Raw genomic sequence first — 13923 nt, forward strand, 5'->3', positions numbered from 1 at the left:
TATTCAACGGAATAGTCGAGGTGCATAGATAGTAGATATTCATGAATAGTCGAGGTGCAAATAGACATTGCTGAATGAATTGTTCGTGCTAAGATTAACAATGTGAGTTCATTCCGTTTGGCTCTGGAAGACGATCTTGTTGAGGGATTACTTATGCAACTCAAGTGACACCTTGCAATAGCTCATTTATTATATTATTTAAATTTCAATAAATTTAATTTGTATGCTCAAATAATGTGTGTGAAAATTAATCTATTCAGAGCTTAATGTTCTTCACTATTTACATGTGGAGATGTTATTAAGTTTTGGATGAGTGAATAGTCTACTGGGGAGCTCAAAATTAAGGGCTTGATTGTGATAACACGATTAAATGGATGTTGAGTCTAACTCGACTTTAAAATAGCTCAAGAGCAGAGAATTGTCCACATTCATCTCAAATATACAAGTTAACCTGTCTCTGTTCACCTGGGTATGTGTTTTCATATCGTAAATTGAACTCTCTAGTGCACTCTGCGGGCAGGTTAAGAGCAAATTTGAGAACGAAAATGCATATGAAGAGAAAGAATCGCTCTGCTTTTTCGAATTAAAATTTACTCTCTTTGACATTATTGTTCTACAATAAATTAGGACAAGAAAACATAATCAAAATTGCATGATCCAATATGAAGGGAAAAAATACACATTTTCTGTTTCTCTGATTTTTACTTTTGGCAAAATTGGGAAGATGAAAGCTAGTCTTCACTCTACTTCCAAGCTTTTCTCCCTCGAAATTGTTTGCCGGCACGCGCCTGCTTTCTCTTTTTCTCAATCTTAGATTTTGCAACCTTGGATCTCTTTGCTGCTAATGGCATACGTTTTTGGTGTTCTTTTTGCTGATTGCTTGAACCACCCGTCTGCAAAATTGAAACGCAGATGTTATCACATCATCTAATCACAAGTGCATTTCATTAGAAGGGTAACCTTTTTAACTACTAAAGATCCCCATGTTTTTTTGGGCGAAATGAGGACCTTAGTTCAAGCAAGTGCCAGTTATGTGAGATGTGAAAGGAAGAGAAGGAAATTTGAAAGAGAAAGAGAATGGGGTGGGAAGGGAAAGAGATGAAGTTCTGTGTGACTGGTACGGGGATATAGGGAGAAGTGTGGCATTCAAAATCTTCCAAAACAATAGCTCATGGAAAGAAAGTTAAGATGTCTTTAGATTCTAGATATCTTGTAACATTTATAATGCATAAAGGAAGTAGATGCAAAGTGTGCTTGAGGATATCCTTAATAAATGCTGTGTTCCCCATTCTTAGAAAGAAAGGAAATAGACTTGGCCAATAGTAAGAAAAAACTGGGTAATAAAGAAAAATTTAGAAATATGCAATGCTAAGCTCATGCAACAAAATCATGTGCAAACAATAAAGTACCTTCTTCTTTTTCAGAGCAGTTTTAGCTTGGTATCTCCCTCTATCCTCTCTACCAGCCCGAATAATCGCCAGTCTCTCTTCCTTGCTAAGCTTCTTTCGGATGTTCGCCTAAAGAGTAGAAATAATAACATAAGATGCATCCTGTTAGGGCAGAGATTCAATTAACAAGAAACAAACACCCAATCAAATAAAAAGGGACAAAACTGTGTCCAGTGATCAGGTTAACCAAGCATTTTCTTTTTGTTCTCCCTCTTTAACAATGAGGGAAGTATCTTCTTCTGAACCAATTCATGATTCCAAATACAATAGTGACTGCAGAAGAATAATGCTATGAAAGTGCAAGGCACCTAACCTCAAGTTTAGCAGCATCAACTCTTTTTGTACTAATTTGGTCTGAGCTGGGAAGCTTAAATCCATGTTGTGCTAAAACAGTTCTCGCGTCGTTTTTCGCCTGATGAGCAAAATCAGAAAATGTTACAGATACACGTTTGTAGGAGGAAGAGCTCGGGACACAAGAAGTTGTGAAGTCAAGAAAATAAATTAAGTATCCATTGCAAGTGGGCTTCAGTTTCTTCAAAATCAGCATACCTTGAGTTCTTTGATTCTTTTGAAGTCCTCATTAGATAAAATACCATCCTCCATATTCAGGGAGTTAGGTTCCATGTTTGCCCCTGCTAATTTCTTTAAAGCACGAAGGCTATTACTAGCAGCATTTACATCAATATCAGATATTTTCCTTTTTGTTCCTTTAGAGACCTTTTCATCCACATCATCCTCTTCAGAAGCCCAGCTATTATTATCCTGCATTATATCGCCATCAATACCCTCTTCTTCACCATCACTCTCATCATCTTCAGTAGCTAATGCACTATCAATTGCATCATCATCTTCTGAAAATTCTTCAGTAGCTTGCGATTTGTTATCTTCGTCACTATCACATTCATCATCACCAGACTCATTGTCAGAAGCACCATCTCCATCTTTTTCGCAATTGGCATCCTCTTCGTTTGGGTTAACATCATCATCACTTTGATCATCATAGTCAGACAAGCCAACAGACCCCTCCTCTACATCATCATCACTGCCCTCCTGATCCAGAAACTCAATGCCAGGAACGCTGCTGGAAACACTAACCTCACCAAATGCCTTAGGCCTTGCTTTTGGGTTAGTTGGGCGCCCTCTGTCCTTCTTAACTAGAAGTGAAGGGCAAACCTGCAAGCAATTGTTGCGGTCGTTGAATCAAATAAAGCTTCACTGATTCTTAACAAGCAACTAAGGAGAGAGGAAAAGAGAGACATTCTTATACCTCTCTGAACAAAGTAAGAAGTGATCGAGCCGATGCAGAAACGGCCTTCTCATTCGTTTTTTTTCTATACAACACGAGGTCTTGTAGCAAATCTTCTGTCATCAACTAAAACAAAAAAGATGAAATGACAAAAGTTGTGAATATATAACACAACACATAAAATAGTATATAATAATTAACTAGTAATTAATAAATGACAAATACTTGGGAAACATTGTACATACCAAAGGCATGCGTAAGCATATTTCTCGGATTACATTGAGTCCGACAGATATAGCCTGCAAATGTCAAATAAAGATATAGAATGAATATTATTTGTGTACAACATATATGATCCTAATGAGATATGAATGTCATACTGAATACCTCAGGCCTTGAACGGTCATGCACAAACTGATTGACTACTTGTTTAAATAATGGTTCAACAGCATCAGGAGGCACCTGTCAAAATAAGATATCATCTGAGGAGGAGAAGACTAGCAAGTTTAACAAAAGAAAAAAAAAAGAAATTGCAGAATAGAAACACTGTACCATATCATGACATGCCTGAACCGCTGCAGCAAGCAAATTTGTCACATCGCGCTGATGGGGCTGCAATATAAGAACACCCACACACCAACCTTAAGTATGAACGTGAAAGTACCCTACCGAAAGAAATATCAACTGTAATGCCAAAGGAAATTTCATAATTAGATACCTGAACATATCTCTGAAGGTAAGGATAGAAGTTCAACAAAATCAAGTGATGGAGCCCAACTGTTCGGGCAATTACTTTCATCAACATCATTTTAACCTGGAACGGGACAAGAAATGAACAAATATGTAATTTTAAGTGATGGCTCCCAAGGTAAATACTACAATGGGAAGTCCATTCCAGTTTCACCAATGCAAACCAACAGGAAGTAAAGAGAGGTAATCTACCTCAAACCTCTCATCGCAAGTCTGAAGACGTGAGAAAAGCTTTTCAGCAAATCCCTGCAAGAAAATATATATTATAGGTGTCGTTTCCAAAGATTCCAAATCACAAAGACTGAATCACGGAGTACTAGGAACTAAAAAAACCTGAGCATCCTTTAAGTGGTTTAATGGGGAATAATAACTAGTGTTGTTATTTTCAGATTGCATGCGCTGCTGCTTCTTCATGCTGCGGACGGCACGCTGCAACTTTGCTTGCTTTTTCTTTTTGCTGGATGATGTACCCTTGTTATTTGCCTAGACGTGCAAGTAGTCGTAAGTACAGCAGCTTTGATGAATATTTACCTCCATGGAGGACAAACTTGCATTATTCTCTTGAGAGTTTGAACAAAGTTAAGTATTGAAAGATAGAGACACCAGAAGTAAGTTGTTCTAACATCCAAAGATCAGAATATGGGAACTCATTATTCCACTCCAACACAGAAAGATCAGATCAAAGTACAAGCACTCATCTGCATGTTTTCCAGCCTAAAACTGGAGTGCACTACATCTTGAATATACCTGTTATTCTATATGCATGCCAAATAAGATCAATAATCACATTGAACTAAGAAAATAAAGAGTGAAACAAATATGCTCACATGGATCAAAAACCATTTAATGAATCACACACACTAGAATTATAAACCATTCACTGTAATCACTAGTGCAGGCATTATTGCTCCACAGATGTGTACTGTACAAGGAATGTCCATAGAGGATTTAATATGAGAACCAACCTTATAAATAGCCTCTTTATTTAGCAAAACCTGAGGCTGATTGGCTGTCTGCTCATCTTCACTATCTGCCATATCACTATCTGAGTCATCTTCAATTTTCTCATAATCAAGAAGAAAGGATAAAGAGGCAATCATAATCCTGAGAATTTGAACAAGTACAAAAAAGTTTTAGTTGCAAAGGGGTGAATGCAGAGAGCAACTATTAGCAACAAAGCCTACCTCGATGATGAATGAAAGCATGCCGAGCATATAGCATTTGCTGTTCTATCATCAAACCACACCCTTCTCCGATGAAGCTCACAAAGTGTGATCAGTGATCTTTTTGCTTTTGCTTCATCCTCTTGCTATCACATTTTAGTAACCACAAATAAACAGAAATTTAAACTTCAACCAAAAAGAAATTCACAAGGCATTACAAAAAAAAAAGGTAGAACCAAACCTGTAGCAAAGAAAACAAAATATTCTGAAGTGCCCGATTTTTCGTATCATTCTTGTGCTTCTGATTCATACGTCTAATACTATGGATAATATGAGAGAAAGCCAATTTTCTCAAAACCCTATCCCCCAGAGTTTGGAGCTCCATGAACAATGCAAGTGTCTCCCCAATGTCAACAATCTGAAATAAAAACATAACATCAATGCTGATCTTCACTAGTTCCTTGTTTAATTTTTCAGGTAATATGTCATCAATGTTGATCTGCATTAGGTCCTTGTTTAATTCATCAGGTAATATTTCATCAATGGTTATCTACATTAGTTCCTTAACCTTCTGATTACAAGGTTTTCAATTATTCCATCATGGCTATCACAGACATATCAAGTGAACTTTTCACTATTATGTGATGCACAAATTATTGCAATATTTTAATAATCATGGTCAACTATCCACAGGATACCTGCTACCTACCACCAACACAACTATCGAGCAACTCTGTCCACCAAGCTTGGACAAATAGAAAGAAATCACACACTATTTTTTGCCTCAAATGGGATTTGGACCTTGAGAGCTCATGATTCTCAACTCACTTCATTGAGCACTGACACTTCATTGAGCACTAAGCTCACACAATTGGGTGCTTGACACACAAGTTATTGCAAGATATATCAAATTGAGGAGCAAATGCTCTAAAATTTACTAGACAAGTCAAAATTAAAAAACGAGCTCAATCTAACAGCATCACATATAAAACAAAACGGATGCATTAGTACTTTATTTCAATTCAATAGAAAAAAATATCAAATTGAGGAGCAATACCTTTCGATTAAGGAGTAAAATCAAAGCTTGAGTAATATGAACACGTAGTCCAGAAGGCAAAGTCCGAGCCGAAGAACGAAGCAACTGAGCTAACTCTTTAGGGAAATTAACAAGCTTTTTAGGAAAAAACGGAGTTACATGTGATAAAAACATAGCACGGTCACCTAAGTCCTTAGAAACAGTCGGGTCAGTTGATACACCGCTAAGGGAAGTGAAATTTAGTGCTGCTTGTTGTTCGAAGAGATCCATGGACGACTTGAATTGATTGTATACTAATGTTAGTTCAGCTTCGTATCCTTCTGGATCGCATTTCATCTTTGATTGTAGAGTTGGTAAGCTTAGTTTTCCCGATGTTAGACCTGAGGCTGCTATTCCTTCCGCCGTCAGCTCCGACGGCGCGTGACTGCCGGAAATCGGAGACATGGTGGCCGGAGAATGTGTTTGTGTGTGTAAAAAAAGAACCTTTGTAAAACCCTAGAAACTGAGGTTGAAGATTGTTAGAGGGGTAGATATGTACTTCATTAACATGGAAAGGGTATTTTGGTCCATAATGTACAACTACATAAAGCACAAAAGATAAAGAATTTTTCTTCTTTTTGTTTGGTTTGAGCATGCATAGATGTTTGATACTTTGTTTTTTAACAACAGCAACCACGGTTTAAAATCAAATTGAAATTGATAATTCAAATAAAAAACAATTATTGATTTTAGCATTTTCAGTAATGATTTTGATTTTTTTTAATTATCAAGTTATTGATTCTCAACGGCAATGTTTGATATTCATATGCATGAATCATTTGGTTTGTAACCTTGTTTTAAAGTAATTTTTAATGATTTTTTTGTGTCAAATCTTAACGGCGAAATCATTAACTATCAACAATTGATAACTGAAGAGCCAATATTTAAATGGTCTTATAACATTTTAGCATATCTACTAATCGATAAACTTCAAAATTAAACTGAATCGGCCGAACACGCATCCCTAATAACAAGGACGTTTGGTCAATTTATGCTATGCTCAATTAATCTCATGTTGTAAGTGTTATGGCAAACAACACAAATGTCATTAGTGTAGAGTCTAATTACGTGGCTTCCGGTGAATTTTTCAAAATTATCATCGTGTCAAATTCCAAATATACGGTATAAGAGGGGATTTGCATTTATCTCGGATACACTAACTCTCTCGTTTGCCTCTTTTTCTATGTATTTGTATTTCATAATGTATTTAGTATCCTATCTCACTCACCGCTCTAAATACATTATGAAATACAATATAATTAAGGTGAAGTTCATGGACATGTTTAATATTTAAAGTTGATGAATTTCTTCAATAATTTCAAATTAATTTAGAATAATAATTAAAGTTACGATTAATTTTTTATACATCTTTTAATATTTATACAAAATATGAACAAAAATTACTAAATTTCCGAAAATTCATATCTACAACTTAGAATCCACCCATTTCTACAAGTTAATAGGGCTCGTGTAAATAGCCCATATAGGCAAATAAAAGCAGTCTTAGGAATTGAAAGAGTGTACTTAGTGGGCCCAAAAGCCCATAACTAAATTCAAACCCAAACCAAACTTAATTAATTAGGTGGCACCTTTAATTAACATGTAAACGTGGCTATTCTTTCTAACACTAGAAAAATAGTCAGAATTAGAGTCAAAATTTAAAATTTATGAATTCAAAATTGTAATAGTTTTATGTATATTTAACGAATTATTTAAAAATAAAAATAAAAATTTAAATTAAAGTTTATGAATTCGATCGAACCTGTTAAGTTTGCATCCACTTTCCCATAGATTTGAAAAACCATCTAAATTTTAAATTCATTTTTTTATGGCTAAAAGTTCAACAAGTGGATGACAAAACCATAAATGGTGGAGTCTACATTTGGCTTTTTCTTTAACTCCTTTGCCTATTTGTCTTGTTATTAATAGGACAAAAGAAGATAAATACCAATTTGAAAAGTATTTTGGCTATATTACACAAACAAACAAAACATTACTTGCCATTCCCACTATTAATCCACTAAGAAACAAAAGGAAATGATGGTATTTTTCCTTGTTTTTGTTAGGGCATGTTTGGACTCAACTAGTTTTTTAAGAATATTTTGAGTCTTTTTTTTAGCCACCCTTTGATTCCCTATACATCTTATGTCATGACAAACATACAACCAAAAAGTTGTTCCATACACTTTAAATTTCTCTTTGAGATGAAGGAAAAAAAAGTGGTGGAGAGGTGGGGGTTGGGTTTTTAATAGTAGTGTATTTATTTTTATGTTTTTTTGATATTATATTAGGACTCGATTTATTTAAATTTATATTTCATAAATTTCTTATTAATTATACCTAAAATACGATTTTGGAATATCTGATTAAAGGATTTGATTAAACTCTATTATAAACACATTATCATATACTCAAGTGTGAGCAATAATTAAAGGTAATCACTATGCAACAAAGAAATTTATCTTTTTCCCTCTTTTAAGGATTAAAGTTGCGTTTTTTTGTGTAGAAAGAAGATTTTCTTCTTTTAAAAAAAGAAAAAAGATCATGCTTAACGATTATCTCAAACTACTGTACATTGATTTATTGTGGTAAAAAAAAAATCAAGATAAAAAGAGATAGTTAATTTAAACGGTGAAAATGTCTATAACTAATTAATAGGCCTATATATATAGTATAACTTTATACAAAATACAACCGTTAAAAAAATCTATACGCTAATGAATTACTGAAAAACTAACTTAGCATTAAAAAAAGCAAAATCAACAAGTGGTTTTGGTATAGTTATATTCGAGATATGTTTATGATAGACTTTGCATTTGAAAATATTGAATTCAGATAAATTTGTTATCGAGAAGTTATGATTGGGTTGGGGTGGGGGGTTGTTAGAAATTTTGGAAAAACTAATAAAAGCTAAACACAAAGAGCCAAAAAAGGTAGCTCATTTTCTCACAAATTCCATGTTCTTCAGAAATGCAAGAAGACAAGTGCAAAAACAGTAAGGACAAAAACTACTCCCACGCCATTTTCGACAAACGTAGCCATGAAGAAACTCTTTCAAAACCTGACACAACAACACATTATCCCCCACCTCTTTCTCTCTTTAATTTAATCCCAAAAAATCCCAATTCCTCATTCATTTTCCTCTCTCTTTTTCCTTCTTTAATAGCAACTTGAAAAAAAGCAAGAATCTTGAGTTATCAGTAAAGAAAGTGAGTGTTGTGAGGATTTGTTTTTGTGGGGGTTTTCATGATTTGAGTAAACAATGATAGGAACTTTTGGTTCTTCCTCTATTTGGTGAGTTCTTGCCAAGATTTCATTTTTATCAATTCAAGTTTCTGTTTTTCTGATTAGTTTTTGAATTTTGGACTGAAATGGTTGTTGGTTTTGATACTGTTCCTTGTTTCACCTGTTTTTAGTATTGTATACAGTTGAATATGTCTTTTTTCACCTATTAGTTCTCTAGATACTTTATGAAAACTTCCTAAATTTGTCACTTTTGTTCTGTTTTTACTATGTTCTCTGTTTGGTGATTATCTACTACTGAGCCAAGATTTCATTTTTACCAATTCAAGTTGCTGTTTTTCTGCTGAGTTTTTGAAATTTGGATTGAAATAGATGTTGGTTCAGATTCTTTTTTTTGTTTCACCTATTTTTAGTGTAATACCTCTGTAACAACTTTCTTGTGTTATCTTGATATGGTTTATTAGGAAATTCTCTGTCTTGATTCAAGATTCCTTTTTTTACCTCTCTGTAGGAGCTCCCACCGTTTTACTTCCCTTGACTCGCACTCACAACCTTAGGGTCGAGGTGAGGGGTGTTTACGATCCGAACAAGTCCCTCTTGTTTTTTTTCTTCCAATTGAACCCCTTTGAGGTATGTGAGTTTTTTTTTTTTTTGTTGGGAAAACCGATAACTACTTGTTGTGATTCAGTATTGTGACAATGTTACAAGATGATGGTTCTTCATCTGTGACCTCATCATCACCTATTCAAGTATTTCCAATGATGTCTGTATCACCTAGCTTTGGTTCATCAAATCAGTGGCTTAAGGAGCTGAAATCTGAAGAAAGAGGGTTGTATTTGATACATCTTTTGCTTGCTTGTGCTAATCATGTTGCTTCTGGTAGCCTTGAGAATGCTAATATAGCACTTGACCATATTTCCCAACTTGCATCTCCTAGTGGAGATACCATGCAAAGGATTGCTTCATATTTTACTGAGGCTTTAGCTGATAGGATTCTAAGGAGTTGGCCTGGTCTTTATAAGGCGTTGCGTTCAACTAAGTTATCGGTTGTCTCAGAAGAAATTCTTGTTAGGAAGATGTTTTTCGAGATCTTTCCTTTCTTGAAGGTGGCATTTGTGGTCACAAATCAAGCTATAATTGAAGCTATGGAAGGTGAAAAGATGGTTCATATTGTGGATCTTAATGCTGCTGAACCCCTGCAATGGCGTGCGTTGCTTCAGGACTTGAGCGCGCGTCCTGAAGGACCGCCCCATCTGCGCATTACTGGGGTTCATCAGCAAAAAGAGGTGTTAGATCAAATGGCACATGTGCTTACTCAAGAAGCAGAAAAACTGGATATCCCTTTTCAGTTCAATCAAGTAGTTAGCAGATTGGAAAATCTTGATGTTGAGAAACTTCGCGTGAAAACGGGGGAGGCTCTTGCGATTAGTTCAATTATGCAATTGCACACCCTTCTAGCCCATGATAATGAAAAGAAGTCCCCTTTGCCTTTTAAGCATTCAAATGGTGTTAACTTAAACAGGGCACTAGTCAACCAAAATACTTTAGGGGAATTTCTTGAAAAAGATATGGCTAATGGTTGCAGTCCAAGCAATGACACCGCTTCTTCATCCCCGCTATGTTCAACTGGTTCAACAAAGATGGATAGTTTCCTCAATGCTTTGTGGGGTTTATCACCAAAAGTTATGGTGATAACAGAACAAGATGCTAACCATAATGGGACAACTCTTATGGAGAGGCTATCAGAGTCGTTACATTTTTATGCTGCATTATTTGATTGTCTTGAATCGACACTGCCAAGAACATCATTAGAGAGATTAAAGGTGGAAAAGATGTTATTAGGTGAGGAGATTAGAAACATTATAGCATGTGAAGGGATCGAACGAAAGGAGAGGCATGAAAAGCTCGAAAAGTGGTTCCAAAGATTCGACACATCTGGTTTTGGGAATGTGCCTTTGAGTTATTATGCTATGTTGCAGGCAAGAAGGTTGTTGCAGAGTTACAGTTGTGAAGGATACAAGATTAAAGAAGATAATGGTTGCGTGGTGATATGCTGGCAGGATCGCCCACTTTTCTCAGTGTCGTCTTGGCGATGTAGGAAGTGAGACCAAACTTAGATTTCATTGTAATGTTTTAGATTTGTATCTTCCTTTTGTTGTTGTAACATAATCTGTAGAACTCCAGTTGGTGAAACTGCTATTGACATGTTTGAGACATTTTGTCATCTTTTTTGATCTCATGTGATAAGCTTCTCTCTAGTGTTTAGATTTCCATTTTGATATGGATCAATAAAGCTGATGTTCTCTTAAAGTTTCTTGTATGAAGTCATATTTTCTTGTGGTGTTTGTTGTTTGTACATTGGTTGCATCCATCGACAAACACCTAAAGTTGACACCAAACACCTAAAGTTGACATCATTTCTCAGTTGAGACTTGTACCGTTTAAAAACATGTAGTGGGGTCCAAATTTGCCATTTTGACACTTTTTGTTGATTTGGCAAGTTGCATGTTTTTCACCTCTTTCGTCATCGGAATTGAAAAAGTTCTCTTTCTTTGTTTAGCTTATTAAGTTCTTTTTTGATGTGTACACACAATATTCATCTTTAGTGTAATCAATATTCTAAATGGTGAATTAGTCATTTGATATCCATTTCCTTATGTGACAAAATGAACATGTCACTTTTGAGATTAAGTTGAAAGGTATTATCGCGATGCTTCTTTATTTGTAGACCTTGTTCTTTCAAATAAAATTACCTTTTTGAGTGTCCTTACGTGCATGTGTTAGACTGTTGTTTCATTACATGCTACGTATCTAGTAACTCTATCCATCGGGATGATATTTTCAAAGGTTTTACTAGGCATAGGCCTTAATCATCAAATGTCTAAATGGCCACCCCAATTTGAGATTACTTCAACTAAATTGGGCCTGTCTGGTTTTTGTTACTGGATGGGCCTGGCCCTTTTATGGGATTGGGCCTAATTGCTTACCCAGTTAACATGTTTAACAATTATATACTTTATAGGCATCGTCAGTAGCAAAATATAGAAGATTTAAAATATGATTCGAAGCGTTGTTCTCAAAACGCTCTAGTGCGAAGGATTGGGGGATGAGTTCAAAATCAACACTAAAGTGGACAGATGTGCGAATGAGCTCAAAACAATTTGTTATCGATTCAGATGTTCATTTGAAACAAACTGTAATTCATATGTCCAAATAAAATTTACTGATAAATTTGAGAGGTTCATCAATGTATTTCTTTTATTATATATTATCTATTACTAGTACTAATACTACATCAAGCAATAAAAAATAAACCATCAAATAAAATCGAAATTTTTTTTTATTTTTTTTTTAACAAAACTATAGTATAATGCCATAATTGGGAAAGTGAAGTTTGTTAAATGAGTGTCTCAAATTAGCCATTCATATCACATATATCTATCATTCTCTTTACTATTGACACACATAAAGAGGAAACAAAACAAAAACACCCTCAACCTTATGGTGCAAATGGTAATTATTTTTCCATTTGCTAGATAAAATATGCCATGTGAGTATTGTACTACATGGAGTAATGTTTGCACCTTGATATGGCAAATGAAAAATTATTATAATTTTATTTTTTATTGTTTTGATAAAAAAAATGTTGTGAGTATAACAAATTAACACTCTATGTCCATAGTTTAATGATCATGAGATCACAATTTAAGTCACATCGAATGTCACAGCGTCGAAAATAATCTAAATATATAGAAAATTTATCAAATAAATGATTTTACAAAATATTGAAAAACGAATAGTTTTATTTGATATTATATTAGTAAAAACAATATAATAGAATAGACATAACATGTAACTATATATAACATAATTATTCAAAAAAGTGGTTAGTGGCGTTTTTATATATTATCTGGTTAAATTTTTTTAGACTGCATAAATATGTAAAAATATCTTATTAATACGATGTAAAAGAAAAGCTTACGTAAATAATTAGTATCTTATAATATTTATATTGTTAGACAATTACTTTTCACATGTGATACACATGCATTTAGTAAAAATAATAAAAATATGTATAGTCTAATCCGAGCACAAGTGATATAAAAGAGAGTTATTCCATTACATGCTTAAAAATTTGTTCTTTACATTGATATATATTAGAACTTAGCATATGATTTTTGTATTTAATAATTAATATCAAAACATAGGTATACAACAATTCTATTGCAGTATATGTTTAAATGCTTGAACAATATCAATTTTTCATTTCTATATTCAAAAAACAATAAAATACGCTTATTATGAAATAATGACATACATTATCCATCCAAAATCATTTTTTTGAAAAAATTGTATATAATATCAAACTAATAACCTAAAATAAATGGAGTAGCTAGGGTTTGATTTAATTGTGCTCCATTGCAAACGTTTGCAAAAAGTTGTCAGGCGCCTCTCTCCCAAATATCTCGCTCGCCACTCTCTTCCAATCTCTCGCTCGCTTCCTCACTTTTTATACAAACACAAGTGTATAAAAATTATTTCTAATTGTATAAAGCAGATAAAATTGTATAAATACATATATTTTTGTTCCCCTCTCTTCCCTCTTCCAAATCTCGCTCGCCACTCTCCCAAATCTCGCTCGCCACCCTCGCATTTCTCACTTATACAAATAGAAGCCAAATGTATAAATTGCGTTTCTGTTTGTATAAAGCGTGAGAAAATTGTATATACACATGCAAGTACATATATTTTCTTCCTATACACTTATAATTATACAATAAAAATACTCCCCTGCCCAGTTTCTTTTGCCTTTCTCTCTTTCTCGTTTTATACAATTCGAATCAATTGTATATTCCTTGTCAAGTCTCTTTTGTCTTTTTCTCTTTCTCATTTTATACAAATTCAAATTGTATATAATCGTTTTATACACTTATAATAATACAATTCGTTTTATACACTTCGTTTTTACACAGTTCTCTGCCCAAGTGTCTTTCTCTT

The 13923-nt window shown here is 34.1% G+C and overlaps 2 protein-coding genes across 2 annotated transcripts; one reads left to right on the plus strand and one right to left on the minus strand.

Annotated features, from left to right (window-relative positions):
- Positions 1-552: 552 nt before the first annotated feature.
- LOC107007385 (protein SDA1 homolog) lies at positions 553-6158 on the minus strand. The gene is made up of 15 exons (XM_015205988.2): positions 5665-6158; positions 4849-5025; positions 4629-4753; positions 4410-4548; positions 3778-3927; positions 3637-3690; positions 3413-3508; positions 3247-3306; positions 3082-3156; positions 2940-2993; positions 2716-2820; positions 1998-2621; positions 1762-1860; positions 1410-1517; positions 553-893 (listed from the first exon to the last, which is right to left on the minus strand). The coding sequence occupies exons 1-15, from the start codon at positions 6085-6087 to the stop codon at positions 744-746; spliced, it is 2439 nt and encodes an 812-aa protein (XP_015061474.1). The 5' UTR covers positions 6088-6158; the 3' UTR covers positions 553-743.
- A 2421-nt stretch (positions 6159-8579) lies between these two features.
- On the plus strand, positions 8580-11235 carry LOC107007617 (scarecrow-like protein 3). Its single transcript, XM_015206306.2, has 2 exons — positions 8580-8976; positions 9437-11235. Exon 2 carries the CDS (start codon positions 9624-9626, stop codon positions 11028-11030), a length of 1407 nt encoding a protein of 468 aa, XP_015061792.1. The 5' UTR covers positions 8580-8976; positions 9437-9623; the 3' UTR covers positions 11031-11235.
- Positions 11236-13923: the final 2688 nt, after the last annotated feature.

Source organism: Solanum pennellii, chromosome 12 (genome assembly GCF_001406875.1).
Source record: "Solanum pennellii chromosome 12, SPENNV200".
In the NCBI taxonomy this organism is placed as follows: domain Eukaryota; kingdom Viridiplantae; phylum Streptophyta; class Magnoliopsida; order Solanales; family Solanaceae; genus Solanum; species Solanum pennellii.